Source organism: Montipora capricornis, chromosome 1 (assembly GCF_036669925.1).
Source record: "Montipora capricornis isolate CH-2021 chromosome 1, ASM3666992v2, whole genome shotgun sequence".
Taxonomy (NCBI): Eukaryota; Metazoa; Cnidaria; class Anthozoa; order Scleractinia; family Acroporidae; genus Montipora; species Montipora capricornis.
The window spans coordinates 52,366,135-52,383,634 of record NC_090883.1 but is presented as its reverse complement, the minus strand read 5'-3'; the positions used below and the strand labels follow the sequence as shown (position 1 = coordinate 52,383,634).

General features: G+C 42.1%; 1 protein-coding gene across 5 annotated transcripts in view; it reads left to right on the top strand.

Moving 5' to 3' along the window:
* LOC138048218 (uncharacterized) overlaps positions 1-17,500 on the top strand; it is a 72,127-nt gene that overhangs the window by 33,821 nt on the left and 20,806 nt on the right. For 3 of the 5 annotated variants that reach the window (XR_011132193.1, XM_068894595.1, XM_068894594.1), the window contains one exon: positions 16,028-16,339. Coding sequence is in view for 3 of the 5 variants with exons in the window: in XM_068894595.1 (XP_068750696.1) it covers positions 16,118-16,339 (222 nt within the window). In the remaining 2 variants the exon portion in view is untranslated. Of the gene's footprint in view, positions 1-6,383; positions 6,586-16,027; positions 16,340-16,843; positions 17,071-17,500 lie in introns of those variants that run through there. The other 2 variants (XR_011132194.1, XM_068894596.1) reach the window with 2 other exon arrangements.

Here is a 17,500-nt window from a genome sequence, read left to right as displayed (position 1 = left end):
CAAGTCCCTACGTTAAGCTAATCGATGAAGCACTCTCAGGGGCCACATTGCATCGCTTGCACTTCACCTCACCCGTCGTTTCTGTGTGCGTTTTCTGGCAGGCATACAGCCTCGTAGGTAACAACTGTTCGTAAAGCTCAAACATGCCCACCACTGTATGTGTTGGGCATTGTTTCCAACCACTTAGCCACTAGAAACGGTTGTCGCTTTGGGGGAATATTAACACAGCTGGACTAAAGAACAGAACTTACAATGGAACTTTTAATAAAAGTGAAGCGAGCTACGAGACACACGATTGTGTGAGGCTGAGGGCCTGGTTACATATCTGGGGGGGGACCTGGTGTCTAGCAGTCTAGCAGTGTCACGCATGACACGCCACATCCTCTCCTCTTTAACAAAAACAAAAAGAAACAAACATAAACAACGTTTCCTAACTGCTCAATCTAGAAAGCCTTAAGTGTAGATTTTAAAAGTAAAATCAACGTTCGCTCAGATCAATGTTCCTTCAGCACAAATCATAATCTTCTTGCCAGACAGGCGGGCGTCTTACACGACCAGAGCGTCTTGGTTCAATACTCGGGAGGGTCTCCGACATTTCCTCCGGTTCACCGGGTGCTGGGAACGATAAGGCATTTTCTGGATGCACTCCTGTACTTGTGCTCAGCTCCGGCTCGTGTTCTTGCCTTGGTGTGGGGAGCAAGCTACTTTCCTCCTGTGCCGGAGTCGGAATCACTTCCTCAGCACTGTTCCTGGGCGGAGGTTCTGGAGTAGAGCGCAGTTGGCGTCGGTTTCTGCGATAGGTTCGGCCTTCAACTTCAACTTCATAAGAGCGCCTGCCGAGAGAACGGGTGCAGACCCCGAGACTCCATTTTTGTTCACCTGGAAGCTTCATTCGGACAGTATCTCCAACCAGCAAGGGGGGCACGTTCTTTGTGCCTCGGTTGTACTGCATTTATTGCACTCTTTTCTGCGCTTCCAGGTTCTTTCTGGTTGTCACTTGGTCAGCAGAAGGCTTAAGCAGCTTCTCGGAGGTCGGCAGTAGTGTGCGAGTGCGTCGACCCATCAGCCTTTGAACGGGTGAGGTGCCAAATCCCTCGCTTGGGGTGTTTCGCCAATCTAGAATTGCCAGTAAGGGATCTTTCTTGTCCTCCTTTGCTTTCCTTAACAGTCCTTTACACGTTTTGACAGCATTTTCCGCTTTACCGTTTGACTGTGGATATCTCGGACTCGGGCGAGAGGGCAAGTCATGAGGGTTCAGCTCTTCCCGAGCCTGTGCTGGTCTATACGTCTGGCAGGTGGAGCATCTTGAGACAAAATCACGGATCTCCGCACTCATTCCTGGCCAGTATAATATTTCGCGTGCACGACGAATGCAACCTCCAATGCCAACGTGACTGCTGTGTATCTGATTCAGCATGTCCTTACGAAGCGATCGAGGTACTACCAGCTGCTCACCACGGAAAACCAACCCTTGAGACTCAATCAGCTCACTGCGCTCATCATAGTAAGGGCGAACAGCAGGCGGGCAGTGTTTCTTCTCTGGCCACCCTTGGGCAATAATGCGAATTAACTCCTGGATCTCAGGGTCTGCAGCTATTTGCTCCCGGAACACATCTCGTTTGGGGGTGTCCACTCGCACATGTTCTTCATGGTCTACCATCTCGAGGGCGCGAATCTCACAGGGCTCTGAATGAGCTCCTTCTGTTGTTTTCATGTAGGCTCGACTAAGTGTATCAGCAATATACATGAGGTGCCCTTTCTTGTATTGTACATCTAGGTTGTATGTCTGTAGCGCCAGACGCATTCGCTGTAGGCGCTTGGGTGACTTGTGGATCTCTTTCTTAAACACAGATTTCAGTGGCTCGTGGTCACTTTCAACAGTTACTGTATCACGTCCATACAGGTATTGGTCAAACTTGTCGCAGGACCAGACAATGGCCAGCATTTCTTTTTCGATTTGCGCATAGCGCATTTCTGTATCAGTCAGGGCACGGGACGCATAACAAATGAGTTGGTCATCTTGCAGAAGAACTGCTCCTATACCAGACTGGCTAGCATCGCACTGCACAGTGACAGGTTTGCTAACATCATAATACTTGAGCACAGGCGCCTCGGTAAGAAACTTCTTTATGGTCGCGATGGCTACGGAGTGCTGCTCCAGCCACTGGACCTCCACATCTTTGTCCTCCAGACGTCTGAGGGGCTCAGTCATCTCTGAAAGGTGGGGCATAAACTTTGAGAGGTACGTGACCATCCCTAGAAACCTCTTCAACGCAGGCCGGTCTTCGGGTTCAGGCAGCTGCAATAGGGCTTGAATCTTGTCGGGGTCGGGTTTGAGGCCGTCTGAGATGAGTAGGTGCCCCATAAATTTCACACTGGACTGGTGTCGACGTACTTTCGCTCGATTCAACTTCAGGTTCCGCTGGCGACACTTCTCAAGGAACGCGCGTTCGTTACTATCCGGGCTCAGGTTTACTTCGTCGTCAGTAGTGCCAAATCCAGCAATCAAGAAGTCGTCCGCAATAACTTCCACCCCCTCAAGGTCCTCCACAAATTCATGCATCGTGCGTTGCCAAATCTCCGGTGCTGAGCAGATCCCAAAGGGCATCCTCTTCCACCTATAACGCCCAAATTGTGTGTTGAAGGTGGTTTTGTAACTGGAGTCGGTGTCAAGACGTTTCTGCCAAAAGCCATCTTTAGCATCCACCACAGTGAATTTCTTTGCTTGGGTGAGCCTGGTCACTACTTCTTCCACAGTGGCAATTGATAATGCTCGCGACGGATGGCTTTGTTAAGATCACGGGGATCAAGGCATATGCGCAGCTTGTTTGGCTTGGCCACCACTAACATGCTGGAAACCCACGCGGTACGCTCATTAACTGGTGCGATGATGTCACTTTCTACCATTTCGTCTAGCTTACTCTTGATTTGCTCCCTTAAAGCGACTGGAACACGGCGAGGTGGATGGACCACCGACCGTACTGTGTCGTCAGTTGCTATGTGGTACTCTCCTGGGAGGTCGCCCAGTCCTTCAAATACATCCTTAAACTCTTCTAATAAATCAGGGGCTACGGTCTTGGAACCGACTCTCGGCGTGGGGAAAAACATGTCGTCACTGTCGTTAATTGAGATAAGCCCCAGATCCATACACGCTTGGTAGGATAAAAGTGGTGCTAGGTCATCTTCAGTGATGTTAAACTGCAATACGGTGGCATGTCCACGGCGTAATGTAGGGATGTCAGCAAAGCCAAGGATTTTGTAACGTTCGTTAGTGTACGTTTTGATAATTTGTGGGAGCAGAACTTGACGTGCTGCATTTCTGTATCACCTGTGGCGCGCTTACATTCTTTCAGGGACAGAATGTTGCATTCTGCGCCAGTATCCAGTTGGAAAGTTACTTGACTCTCAGTGGACTGGGTACCAACTCCCATTGTGATCATCGCACGCGAGCCAGCCCCAACTTGGCTTATTCGGAAAACCTCCTCTGGTATTTGTACATTATTTACTTGCGGGTTGGCTAAACGGCACTTAGACTGGAAGTGGTTCTTTTGGCCGCACTTACGGCAGGTTTGCCCATAGGCTGGACACTGGCGAGTAGCATGATGGTAACCACAAAAACGACATTCCGGTCGGTGGCCGGTTGAGTCCCGTGTCTTTCTTTGGTTCTGCGGGGTCTGTCGGACCACACCAACCACCTCCTCAGGTGCACTGCTCATCATCTTTAGGTGTTGACTGGTCTGTTCAGCCGCTTTGCATATGTCTAATGCTTTCTGTAAAGTCAAGTGAGTGACTCGTAATAGCCGTTCTCGGACCTTGTCGTCACGAATGCCTAGGACCAAGCGATCGCGTAAAATTTCGTCGGGCGTGATGCCATCGTGAGCACAGTTCTTCGCAATCATGCGGAGCTCGGTTACGTAAGCGGCAATGCTCTCGCCAGCTTCCTGTTTTCTGTTATTGAAGCAATATCTTTGGTAAATTACTTGTGTACGTGGTTCACAATACTCGTCGAATTTCGCCAGCACGTCCTTCAATTTGTCATCTTGTTCGCCTTCTCTCCAGGTAAACGTATCGAAAATCTTGACCGCGTCCTCGCCGATGACAGAGAGTAACGTCGAAACTCGCACGAGGTCAGATTGTTGATAAATCCCGGCGGCGATTTCGTAACGCTGCCATATTTTCTTCCACTGTTTCCAACTTGTGGCTAGGTTATCATCGATTACGAGAGGTTTCGGCGGTGGAAGATTCGCTGGCGGCATTATCAGTGGCGCAGCCGCTTGTTCTTCGGTGTCGGGCATCTTTGCGAAATACAATATGGCGCCGATCAGATGCGAATATTCTCTTGTCCTGTCGGCTTTGTTCTTGTCCTTTTCGGCGTGAATTCGTCTTGCTTCTCCTCTAGCAAAGAGGTCGACTCACTGCTGACACCATGTCGCGTTGGGGGAATACTATCACAGCTGGACTAAAGAACAGAACTTACAATGGAACTTTTAATAAAAGTGAAGCGAGCTACGAGACACACGATTGTGTGAGGCTGAGGGCCTGGTTACATATCTGGGGGGGGGGGGGGAACCTGGTGTCTAGCAGTCTAGCAGTGTCATGCATGACATGCCACAACAGCCTTCGATGTTAAGGCTCATGCTCACCTCTCTTGCGGAGATTAGTTTCCCCTGCAAATTCTGGTCTTGCACCTGCTTCCGAAACTTCAGCTCCACACACTTCCTTAATTCCGCTTTAGGCTTCCCTACTGGTATCACCTCCCCACTTTCGTACTGTATGCAGGTTGGATTTGGGTACTCCAAAGAGACATATGACCTAACTCCTCCGCTCTCTCCTCAAACTTGCACACCATTGCCATCGGTAGGTCGCCATTTCTGTATACGTTCACTGCCGCCTTGATCTTCGGCACTTTGTGCTCCTCCTCGATCTAACATCTCTAAAAACTATTGCCTACTGAGTTGACTGCGGGATCAGAAAGTTCACGTCACAACTTTACAAGTCCGAATGATGTTAAGGGAACCCGGGAACAGTTTAACGGAATAGCTTCCGTTCATTGGTCAAAACGTCAGTCAATGTCATCCAAAACAGTCCTCTTGACTACACTCACCCGGACGACTGGAGATTTGTCCGATTTAAATTGTTATTGGGCTACGCCCACTAGGGGTCCACTCTGTGAAAAATTTCGTCGATCCTCGGTGTTAGAAAATCGAATTCGCATGGGGCGTTAAGCTATATTCTACGATTTCATTGGCTTCAATATGTTCCCTTGGGATTTGTGACGTTTATGGTGTGATTTCATTAGCTTGAACGGGAAATGTGTACACGTCGCGACATTGCACGTGAAACAACAACGTTGTCGATTTCTTTGCGATGTTGTTAGAGTATTCGTGAGTTTAAATCGATACGTATGTTGGAAGATCGACGGAGACTTGACTTGCAGGATACGTCGCGTTAAAAGACTGACACACAAAGTGTGCAAGCAGTGAAAACAGTGTTTGACCACCGTAACTTGAAATGCTTTTTTCTTCACAAAAGCCACTTCTCAGGATCCCCAAGGTCTGGCCATCAATCATGCTCGAATCCGCCTTCTTCAACATTTCTTCATTTTTTTCACGCACTCAACAGTTGGCGTATTGAATCTCCCACGGGAGATTGGCTTTTACAACAGTGGGCGTGCTGAGTTTCCCAAAGGAGGCGTTCTATAAATAACTCTACTCGGGAAAGGGTTCACTCCGGTATGGGAGTATGGGAGAGTATGGGAGATAAAGGCTCCCCTTAATGAGCTCTTGAAAAAACGCAAGTCTGTATATTTCGGGCAAGCTTATATTTCATAGATATGTAAAACTTTAAGCTTCGCATTCTTTGGTACACTGTTTGTTGAAACGCAGACAATCTTTTGAACTTTTGATCGCTCTTGTTTTCTGAAGAGCTTGCTCTTCAGTACAGCTTTTCTACGTGGCCCCCTGGAAACCCAATTTCTGAGTTCGGTAATATAAAGGCATTTCACTGTCATGGTGATAGCAATCTTTAGAAAGATAAGCAAGTCAAAGTACTGATTTTGAATACACAAGCAGATGCCATTCGTGCTGATTGTCTTGTAACATATTTTCTGCTGCCCATTGTTCTTTCTTCAAGAAAGCTTCAGTTCAGCAATAGCAAAACATATGACAAATAAAAATAGGTGAAAAGGGAACACCACGGAAAAACTCCTTTAAGTAGTTAGATGTTATCACACCTGAAACTGAAGAGGTAAAGAGCTGTAAGAAATCCACATACCGAAAAGCTTTGATTTCGTCGTATCGTGTTCAAGAACACCAATCAGAATTTTCCATGCCATGGATCTTTCCATAGTCAGTCGCCCAAAACAGACAATCTGGGCACGTGATTGCAAAAACAAAGTGACCACCGGAAGAACCAGTAGGGTAAATTTCAGGCGCGTGTTAACAAAAAACCATCACTGAAATAGAATCGATCATTGGAAGGACACCTTCCCTGGGCTTAAGCTAGCTTAAAATTCAGGCACAGGCCAAGGCAATTTGCTGCTACATATGAATGAGGAGTACGCTTTTAGAACCCAGAACTTTGCAGGTGAGAAAATCCTATCTGATCTAAGTTTGAGGAACCCAAACCAAATTTTTTTAAAAAGTAAATGTACAAGAAGAACAAAGTACGACCATTTCCTGTTATCTTAAAATGTGAACATTTATTTGTACAGAACGTAAGCAAGGGTTCCCAGGTTAACACAAAATACCTACAATGGTTACTTTTGTTGCAAATGAATCAGACCACCTGGTTACAAAGCTAGTCTTAATAATGAATAATAATGATAACAAAGGATGTCCATTAAAATGATCTTTTAGATGAGAAAGGTAACTAGTATAGTTTTTCATTTCTGGAACTATGCAATAACGCAGGTATTCATTTCACTATTGTTTGTTTCAGTACCGCAACTGGGATCAGGGGTTATTTGCTTCAACCTCAACCTCAGTAGGTTTTATAATGTTTTATCGGTGCAAATCAGTTTTCGGGGATCGTTGTTTAAATCAAGTTTAAGCCCTTTGCTTCAATTTTTCCTTTGCACTTTACTTACCAATGTAAGTGGTTGCTTGCAGTGGGAAGGGAGGAAGCCCCAACACTGAGAAGACATAAGCAATCGGATCATTCTTGCGTCGAGTATATTTTCTGTGATTACCTACATTGAAAAAACATTGCGGTCCCTAGCGCCTATTTTTCTATGGATCTTTCTACTCGAGCGAACGAAAGATCCTATTGTTACTGAGGAAAGTCCTACCACTCTGCAAACTTCACTTGCGTGGCACGACTGAATGATAGCACCCCGTTGACAAGGTGCGAGCGGATTAGTCTTACAGAAAATTCATCCATTTTATAGGCTTCTCAACTCGCTTCCGGATATAACTTAAAAGTTAAGGAATCCCCAGTTTTAAGTTATGAGTTGTCATGTTTTCTACATGTGATGGACAATTGTGTCGGGCTTTACAGCTTAATCAAAGGAACCAAATTTCATTTATAAATTTAGGATCCAGAGTTTCACGTTATTAGTTGTCATGCGTTTGGCTTATTTTAAAACACTTCCCGCTCTCGAGGAAAGATCTCTTCCAGTAAAGTAATCTTTTTTCAAAGATGGCACGTGGATTCACTTTATGATACTAAAGGCATGTGGAAACATTCAATCACTAGAGGTATGCCGGGCTTTGTAGCTAATGCCATTATCAATATAACACTGAATAAAGCATTACATCTTAAACATTCACCGTTGTAATGCCATACGCTTATTGAATAAACGACCTTGAAAATTGTCAGGCAGAAATTGAATATTCAGCATTTTATAGCGCAATCTTTGCATGATATTCGCCAATATTCCGCGATGTCTGTCATCCTTTGCAACATTGATGTTATTACAGTGGGGTATTGTTTGCACAGAAGTCCAGTCAAAATATCTTCAAACTGCATTCTTCTTTTCGCAACTAAACCAAATTTATAATAAGAACTTCTCAAAAAGCCATGAGCCGATTTCTAACGTTGTAACGCAAACATTCATTGAAGAATGAAGCACAATTACCAATTGCTCCTCAGTGGGCGTCGTCTACCAGCCGAAGCAAAAAAAATTTCAAACACTAGTGCTAGATATGTAAGAATTAAGCCGGATCATCCACTCCTTATTATTAACAATGTTCTTGATTCCTACCCATACAGGATTATTCTTTGTTTTTATATCCCAACAGCGAAAGGAACTATGATTTCAAGGCTACGGCAAACAGGAGCAAATAGTCAATACGCGGAATAAAATACACCTCGTCCGTGTTAACGCTAAGTTTCCATTTGTGCTTTTCGGTTTCGAAGCGCGTTTTGTGTTAATATTAATGCCGAATGCTCTTTATCAGTCTGCCGTCATCAATCTTGTCTAAAATTGAAGATGCAGTCGACCTCATGCTTCGATTCTATCTTTCTTCGATACTATAACTAAGGTGGATCATACCGAGAATTATTATACTCTTCAATTTGCAATCCTTTTGAGGCAACGATGCCCTTTCATTTCCCTTCATCACATCTTCGTATAATTGTTCCATCTTACAAAAATTTGAATAAAATTTTGTGCCCTAATCAACTTAAATACAAGCCAACTTAATACAGAATAACTCCTAAACAAAATAATTAGTCTTTCAGATAGACATATAACCGAACGTGTTTCTGAAAATAATGTAAGTTACAGTAAATATGAGCACTTCGCCTTTGATGTTGGCATTTTGAAAAAAAGCCCAACGACCTTACTTGAACTTTTCTTGCAGAATTCAAGCTCAAACCTTTCAAACAAGCAATCATTTCGACCACATTTGCGACTTCTTTTGAGGCACTGCGATTATTTTGTGCCAAATAGTTCCTGTTGTCCCTCGAAATGGAATAACAACAGATTCAAGAAAGGTCCATCGTCATCTATGGTTTCCTGAAGATGGCTTATCAGCAAAACAGAACGTCCTTTCCAGCTTTTTATTTTTTTTCTTTGATGAGCATTTCTAGCTTCCTTGCATAATTATAATTTACAGCCGAAAACGAAAACACACAGCGTGTGAAGTCATAAAGGATGAAGTCATCAGATAGACATAAACGGTGCAGTTACTGACAATAGCACTTCGCTTCTGATGTTCGCTGTTTGAAACACAAGGACGTTATTTAACCTTTCCTTACTGCATTCAACGATAGTAAAAAAGTGATATCCTTTAGATTGGTAATCTCGTTAACGAGATTGTATTTCAGTGGTTGAAAAAGCATTGCTGCGACGCGAAATCAGTAGCAAAACTTTACTCTACCTTGAAATCATAAAGAAACATGAAACGAAATACATCGTAACCCAAGAAACGTTTTCCGAGAAGGAGTGCCACATATTGGCGTGGTTATTTGCGAAACGCCCGACCGCGAACGTTCTAATCGGTGTTCGAAGCTTGGCCAGCTATTTAGCTACAATAACTAAAACTGAGCTGACAATATTTAAGCTGGTGTTTAATTATAAGATATACGGCAATCACTAGCCTTCGAACGCAGACGTATTTCCGGAACATCTGATGTCGCAGACAACCCAATCACTAAAGCATGATAAAGTTCTACTTCGAGAAATCATGAAAAGGGTGTTTGTACTTTATAGGAGCTCATTGTTAGTTTCTTATAGCAAAGTTCGTCCAAGTATCCTTTTCTCAGTTCGCCAGTTTGTTATGAAAAGGATAATGTCACACGAGTACTTTCGCAAGATAATGAATGCAAAAACGAAGATCTTTGCCTACTTTGCTCAAACCCAGAATGATAGTTAAATCATTTACTTGCAGCAATTACTGCTATGAGCTTACTGAATAGTAGTGATGAAGAGGAGACATAAAATCTTGACAAAACATACGAACAGTTTGTTGTGAGCTCTTTTTTCCCTTTGAGACTGTTCTTATTGTACTTATTCTATCGATACATATCCCAGACTCTATATTTAACTGTAGAGATTGCAATTAATGCGTCGCTATTAGGCTGTTCACTTGTAATAATTTGAACACTGAACTTACTCGGTAAAAAAAATGCACTACTGAATCCTTCGCTGCTCAGTCAGTGAATGCCAACCGTGTGATTACTAGTGATTCACTTACCACGTATCATGCAAACATCTACTCGGAAGACGCCGATGTTGCATAGAGAAAAAAAACTTTCCTTTCGCAATCTAAGTATGGGGTCCAAGACAAGACATTGCGCACGGCGCAAAGGTAAAACCTAAACAGAAATCAAATCTCTAACATTTGACCGTGGTTAAGATTACCCGATCCTTCCCTGAAACGCTAGCAGTGTTATAAATTATCGAATTTCTAGTTTCTAAAGAAACTGTGGTGCTGCGTCGGTGGGAGAGTGAAACATGAAAATTTGGTTTTATCAAACGTGTTAATTATGAAGGTCGAATTACCACCGTGAACGATTTGGAAAGCTGAGGTTTCGAGCGTTAGATTAGATCTCTTCCTTTAAATTACCAAAGGCTAAAATATCCCAATTATCCATTAATATAGAACACAAGAAAAAGCTTCAAATATAAAATCTCCGGTTTCTCTTGATTTCGTTGTTTCACTGAATGTTTCTCAATTCTAATGGGTGTCATGTTGAAATACCCTGAACACTAAGATGAGCGAGTGTTTCTTTTGTTAGGCAAATGCTACAAACAGCATTGTCATCCCCATACAATTCATATTCATCACCTCCATCAGAACTGGTGTCACTGTCAGATAATATTAATGATCCTGGAGGAATCAGTGAAGGGATCATAGCAAAATCTTTTTAAACATATATTATGCAACAATAATTAGCCACATGTATATTCACTTTGACTTCCGTGCATCTTGTCTTGTGCTCAATTTTTAAGGCTCATTTTAACACTAAATTCAGGTTCTAATGAAATATCGTGTGAGAAGGTGTTAAATTGCTATCAATTGGTTACTTGTAAACTCATTCAAATGTTTGTGGATTAGTATTCACAATGAATCATTCGTTTTAGGCTTGGTTCAATCTAATTATCCCGGCAGCAAACTGAATTATGATTTCAAGGCTTTGGTAAACGGGTGTGAATAGTTGATGATACGGAGAAAAAACTGAACCTCCTCCAGGCCAACACTGTGTTTGCAAGTTTATCTCCTCTACTCTTAATAGCCTCCAAAGCGAGATTTTGGAGAGCTTGCTCGCAGGCTATACTCTTTACAATAAAAATTACCTAGGCTTCTTAAACATCTAATTATTGCTTGGGATAATGGTGTTTTCGTGTCGATCACAGCTTATGAAATTAACTGGTGTAATCAACTTAGCAAGTACAAGCCAACTTAATACAGAATCACCCTGTGGTAAATTGCTTGCAAGAATCTTCCGATTGACATAAACGGACTTTTCTACGAAAACAAAATGTCTGTCACAGCTAGAGACAATTTAAGCACTTCGCTTTTGATGTCAACAATTTGAACAAAAGTTAAACGACCTTATATTTAACCTTTCCTTGCAGACTCAACAGCACTAAAAAACTGATTTTCTTTAGATTAACAATTTCGTTAACTAGATCATATTTCCATTGTTGAAACATTGCTGCGATGCCAAAAACTTCTAACTTTACTGTTCCTTGAAATCGCAATGAAAAATGAAATTAAACTGCAACCGTGAAAAGTGTACTGAGTTGGTGCGCCACATCATTGTAATGTATCGGAAGGAATGCCTCTAATCAGTGTTCGAGGGTAACAAATGTACCCATACATTACAATAGCTGAAAGCTAACCATTTAAAATCGATGCTTGAATCGATTAACTAAGAGCTAACCATTTTAAACTGGTGTTTAGACCACACCACTAAAGATATTCACCACAATAACTAAAAGACAATGCAAATATGCACTTTTAATAACTGACAGCAGACCATTGTCCTTCCGCATTCTGCAAAAACCCCTAGCCGTGTAACAAAACATGTTTTCGCAGTCTCTCATTTTGTGTCAGAAAGGTCAACCTTTGAATCTCTGAAAAAACTGAGGTCTCGACAAAATCCTCCGTGTCATACTGGAATTCATCATATCATAATGAGATCTGTACGTTTTTCCATATTTTGATTGTTATTCTTAGCAGAGGGCATTGCTTTCAATGAAGGAAATTTTCTTTAATTCAGCGAAAATTATGAATAATCGCTTTATATTATCTTTCTTAGCATAAGAAATGAATGCCTGCCAGCAAACTTAATTAAAGAGTCTAAGCATGCCAGTCCTGCAGTGGTTTAAAACATTGAACGGCTGCCTTCCTTCAGACACTTCCACAGAGCAGAGCAAAAACGCATTAATGACACACTCACCATTTCCACTGTGTGGTCGCATCCTATTAGGCAAGATATTCTAAACGTTTGCAAGAATTTGTAAGAATTATCAATTATTGTGATGGAGGCAAATAAACGGTAGATAGGTAGATAGATCCTTGATCAATTACAACAAGTTTGCACGGTGGACACTGCACCATAAGCGGATATTCACTTAGCTACACATGCCATATTGTCGTCCACGGTTTGAGATGTGTGGGTAAACAAATAATCACGCCTCATGTTATTTCACCAACGTGACAGCACAAAGTGACAGGAATCAAATCTTTGCAGGACCATTGCATTCGACAAAGTGAAGAACACATCCTAATCTTGTGGCTGCTTGTGATCTGAATGCAAGCGAAAGTTTTCGTATGTGCCGGCATTTGGTTAGACAGCGAGCAGTCTCTCTTTTGCCCTAGAATCGTTGAAAACGAACGCGTATGTTCAACTTTCAACGGCTGAAGCTGCGGGTCACAAATACCGCGAGCGGTTGTTAGAGTGAAAAGAGAGACTGTTTCATCTTGCGCTTTGAAATCCCGGAGCTCCGGTGACGGAGTGTTCTTATTGGTTGATCTCCGGAGAAGCGATGACGTCAACTTTGATACATGTTAATCAACTATTACATTCGCCTGGACGATAAGGATTTAAAACAGGAACAAGAGCCGTACTCGCCCTTCTTGAAATGCAAGCTACAGAATTCAGGGTCACATCTAGACACTCTACTGACAAGCCGGCTCGTTTGGCTCGTTTACCATCCACTGCCGATCCAAACGAGCCACCAGTATAAGAGATCCCAATATTTTTATGACTCGTTCTTTCGTCCACTGCCGAGCCAGTATCTCGAATGTGGCCCTGCACAGTGTAGTTGCTCCGCAAGATGTTTCGGCCATTCTAACCACAGGTTTCACTGTTGCGAAAATGGTGATGGACGCTATTGAGCCAACTGTTATTATTGTTATATTCGTACCGCAAGGATGCTCCAATCCGATTATCGCTAAATTGTAGAATAGTATACACCGATTTAGGGGTACTATTGGAATGATTTGTGAGGCGTGTGGCGACTTTGACATTTCCTTGAATCTTAATTCGGTGACATCGCTTCCTTTGTCAAGTTCAAGTTCAAGTTCAATTTTTTTTTTTTTTTTCAAAAATTACGGTTAAATTTTTCAATGAACACTACACGCGTTTGCAGTGCTAATCGAGGAGTGCAGGGTAATGGCGTACATGGCACTAAACTTACTAGAAACGATATTAAGACAAAATAAAACTTCACAATACACATTAGGCCATTACACAATAGACAGACTGAAGAAACGTTCATAATTATTACAATATTATTAAATAAGTGAATGAAAAAAAAAAAAAAGAATAAAACAATTATAGGGTATAATAGTAATAATTATTCAGTTTTGTTATCAATGAGTAGGTGTCAGCATAAGCATCCTCAAATCCGAGTACTGTAGGCAGAAATTTCCTAATTCGTTTTTTGTAAGCGTAAACCAGTCAGGATGAAGAGAGTTCATAATCTTGTTCCAAAGTTTGCTAAAGACGTCAACTGTAAGCTCCGTCGCGTTCGCTAACATTATATTTATGAATGTTAGATGAACGATTAAATAGTTTTTGAATGAAGTTCTTCGGTACAGAATTATTAGAGATATCATGCATAAGGGTAGATACTGTTTCAAGGTAAAGCATATCAATTGGCACAATATCAGAAGAGACAAGCAGTGGGATACCATGGGATCTAGTATTACAAAAGAAAAAAAAAGCGGAGGGCTCGTTTTTGAAGAACAAGAATCTTCCTTAAATGAGCCTGAGCAGCTTGGCCCCAAGTAGCTATACCGTAATACATATTTGGAAATACGAGGGATCGATAAATTTGAAGAAGGGTGTTTAATGGTACCGGTATCGCAACCTCGCGATTAAACCATCAATTTTGCTGATCAGAAGCAATGTAATCAAATGTGTTGTTTCCAAGTTAAGTGCTTGTCAATTAGGACCCCTTCCACATTTCTTGGTGTCGTGAGCTGAGCACTACCACGTTTCAGTCTGAGGCCACTCCCGAACTTGCGTTCCACGTAAAAGCGGAATACGGCGGTTCTCTTGTTTTCCTACTTCCTCCAGTGGATCTTTTTCCTATAGGTTCTGACTGACCCTGACCATCAACGAACCACCGAGGGAATCGGCAACCTTGCTTGCTTCATCTGTAGCGATGGTGCCAGTGTATTAAATCCGTCCACGCCTTCCCGAGGAAAAAAATTAGTATGTATATTATTGTGGTGACTCGGCTCGACGAAGGCGTTTTACCGGTCCCTGATTTCATGGGACTTAAATTGAACCTTGAATATAACAACCACGTGGTCAACAACGTGTTAGGGCTCCTGTAAATAGACTGACTGAGAGGTTTGCGAATGAAATTCTCCGAGGCAACGATCCTTGTGGCCTTTACAAGACTTCTGCATGAGGACGTCTTTCTGTCAGAAAACAAGAGAAAATCTATATCCTCGCAGGAATACAGTCAACAGACCTGAGCCACAAAGCGGGTCCGACGGAAACAGGCCCTGGGAATTTTAGATGTTATTTCACGGCAATGAGTATGCAAGTAAAAGAGAAGGATACTGTTCTTTCGAACGTTAGCCGTGTAGTTCTCACATTTTGACAGGAGTATCTATCAAAGTGTAACTCAAAAGTGCTTTCATTTTTCCCACGTAATCCATCTGGGCGTCCGTCCCAGACATGGAAATGGCCCACAGAAGGACAAGCGGGCGCCGACAAACGTTCTGCAACAAACTTTGTCTTCAAAGAATATGCGCCATTCAATGGTTGCTAAAAAAACACTACAGCCGGGTCATAAAAATGTATAAACGAAAGCGCTCTGACGCGCATGAGACTGATTTCTGTGGTGACTGATAATTTCCGTTTTATTAACGATAAAAAGTATGAAAAGTCTTCATTATCAATGGAAAAGAAAACGGAATTCAATACTCCACTAGTTAACCAACAGAGTTTTGTATGCGCATTTACATGTAATATGTGCGATGCGAATTGCCTTCTTTATGTGCCGCCGCCTACATTAACTCTTTGACGAACATAAGCAATGATTGGACCAGTAAACTTTCACGAGCACTTCAGAGTACTCAAAGACCGAAAATTTAATTTGGCTCTAAATTCGCTCCAGAGAAAAGTTTACTGAAACTTTGCAGAGCTCGGAATACCATCAAGCAATAACAACTGGCGCCACAAAGTTAGTTTAATTCTGAGATATTAGTGTATAGGAACGAAAAGTAGGATGTTTTTAGATCGCTTTCCTGTTTCTATAGTGACGTATTTCGGGGCAATTAGTTCTGCATCTTTCTCAGCTATGATTGGTGATTCATATGGTACCACTGACAGCGTTGCAGTTACGTAAAACAGCGTCGTAGAGTCAATCCTAACAGGAAATTCTCTTAATTTTTGAAACTGGTTTGAGCCACCTTAACGGGACACTTCTTAATGTTTATCAAAATTCGGCGTGTATTTCAGAACAAAAGAAAAATCTTTGTACCCCCTTCTCCTTCAGTCCCAGCTCTGGTTCTGTTAATTTTTATTTGAGTTCCAGCGAATGGATTGTTTTCCATCAGTCTTAAAATTTCACTGGAAAGCTGTTTATTTTTCTGTATCATTCCTCTTTTAGCTCCCTTAAAAGAAGAGATCGCTTGAAAAGCAGAGCGTCTTCTAATACCCATCAACCACTTCCCCATAAATATCGAGAGACAGATAGGCTATGGAACAATTTCCAGCAGAGTCGAGCTCGTATCCAGCCCACCGGAAATATTATCGCAGATTACAGTATCCAAGTCTTTATGGAGAACAAGAAGAACATACCTATCTTCAGGCTGAGAAGAAACGGCCTCGTTATGATGCTTATGAAGTTGAGAAACAAGACAACTCAGAAGCCAAAAGAAAACCCACCCTCCAAAATGCACCTAGCTTTACGGAGAAAGAGGTAAGGCGTCCCACAAAAGGATTTTTTTTTTTTTGTATAATAAAGTTTATCATTAAAGTTGCAAGTAAACAAGTAATCAAGGAAAGTTTGTGCGCAATTCGTAATTCCCAACGTGAGGAGAAAAATGCAATTGAAGCTAATAAAGTTTTGAACCATTAACTTGTATGCTCATCGAAATGAACGATTCCAGAGCTTGCGTAGTTCACGTAGAAATGAGCAGAAACCCTTTAATTGCCCCTCCTCCATCACGATGAGGAGTATTGCAATAGCAGTGTAGGAAAACACCGTTCCTTTACCAGTCCCAGCTCTGAAGTGCATTCATAAATTAATTAAACTACAGGCATTCGTACGGTAATCTTTAACTCATTCTGCCCATGCGCCTTAGGTCAAATGCTCTTATTACTGGGTTGCCGTATGGCAATCCCAGTCGGAAAATGGGTAGATTTCTCCGTTCTGTTTAAGTGGTGTCTTTGTGCATAGAGCCTTCTGCTCGTATTTTCTTAGGATCGAGAGGGTAGTGGGAAATGCGAAGATTTCTCTGGTGGACACAGTACAACGATTAACTTAACCGGCAATGGCGTCGAAAGTCATGTAACGCGAATGGCGTTTTAGTGGATCTTTGAACAAAATATACCCTTATGAAGCTCAATAATGGCAAGTCAATTGGATACTGAACAAGCTTAAAAGCGACGAGTAATGGACTTCGACAACAATCTGTCTCCCGTCGAGCCGTCTTTTACCAAGTGTGCTGTTATTTCAGGGGCACCCAACGAGAATATAGTTCAAAACCACTTAAACATAGCATTGTTAAACGTATTTTAGTATTTAAACGGTAGATATCGGCATATCTTTATCCCCTACAAATTTCTTACCCGCCCTGATCTCCTACCTGAAAGTCTAGTGATCCGAAATTTATAGGGATCAAAACTTACCTTTTCGAAAATTTCAGCCAGAAAAAGGGCTCCCGAAAATTCTAGGTGACCTTTTTTGGGTAAAAATCTGTTTAAAATGGGCAACTATACCATTTTTTAGATGTTCGAAAATCCTAGGACAGGCAGGCAAGTAAGAATTTTACAACAAATGTTCCGAAAATACTAGATCTCAAATCGTCTTCCGAACAGATATTTTCCGAAAACTGCCGTTGGGTGCCCCTGTTATGTA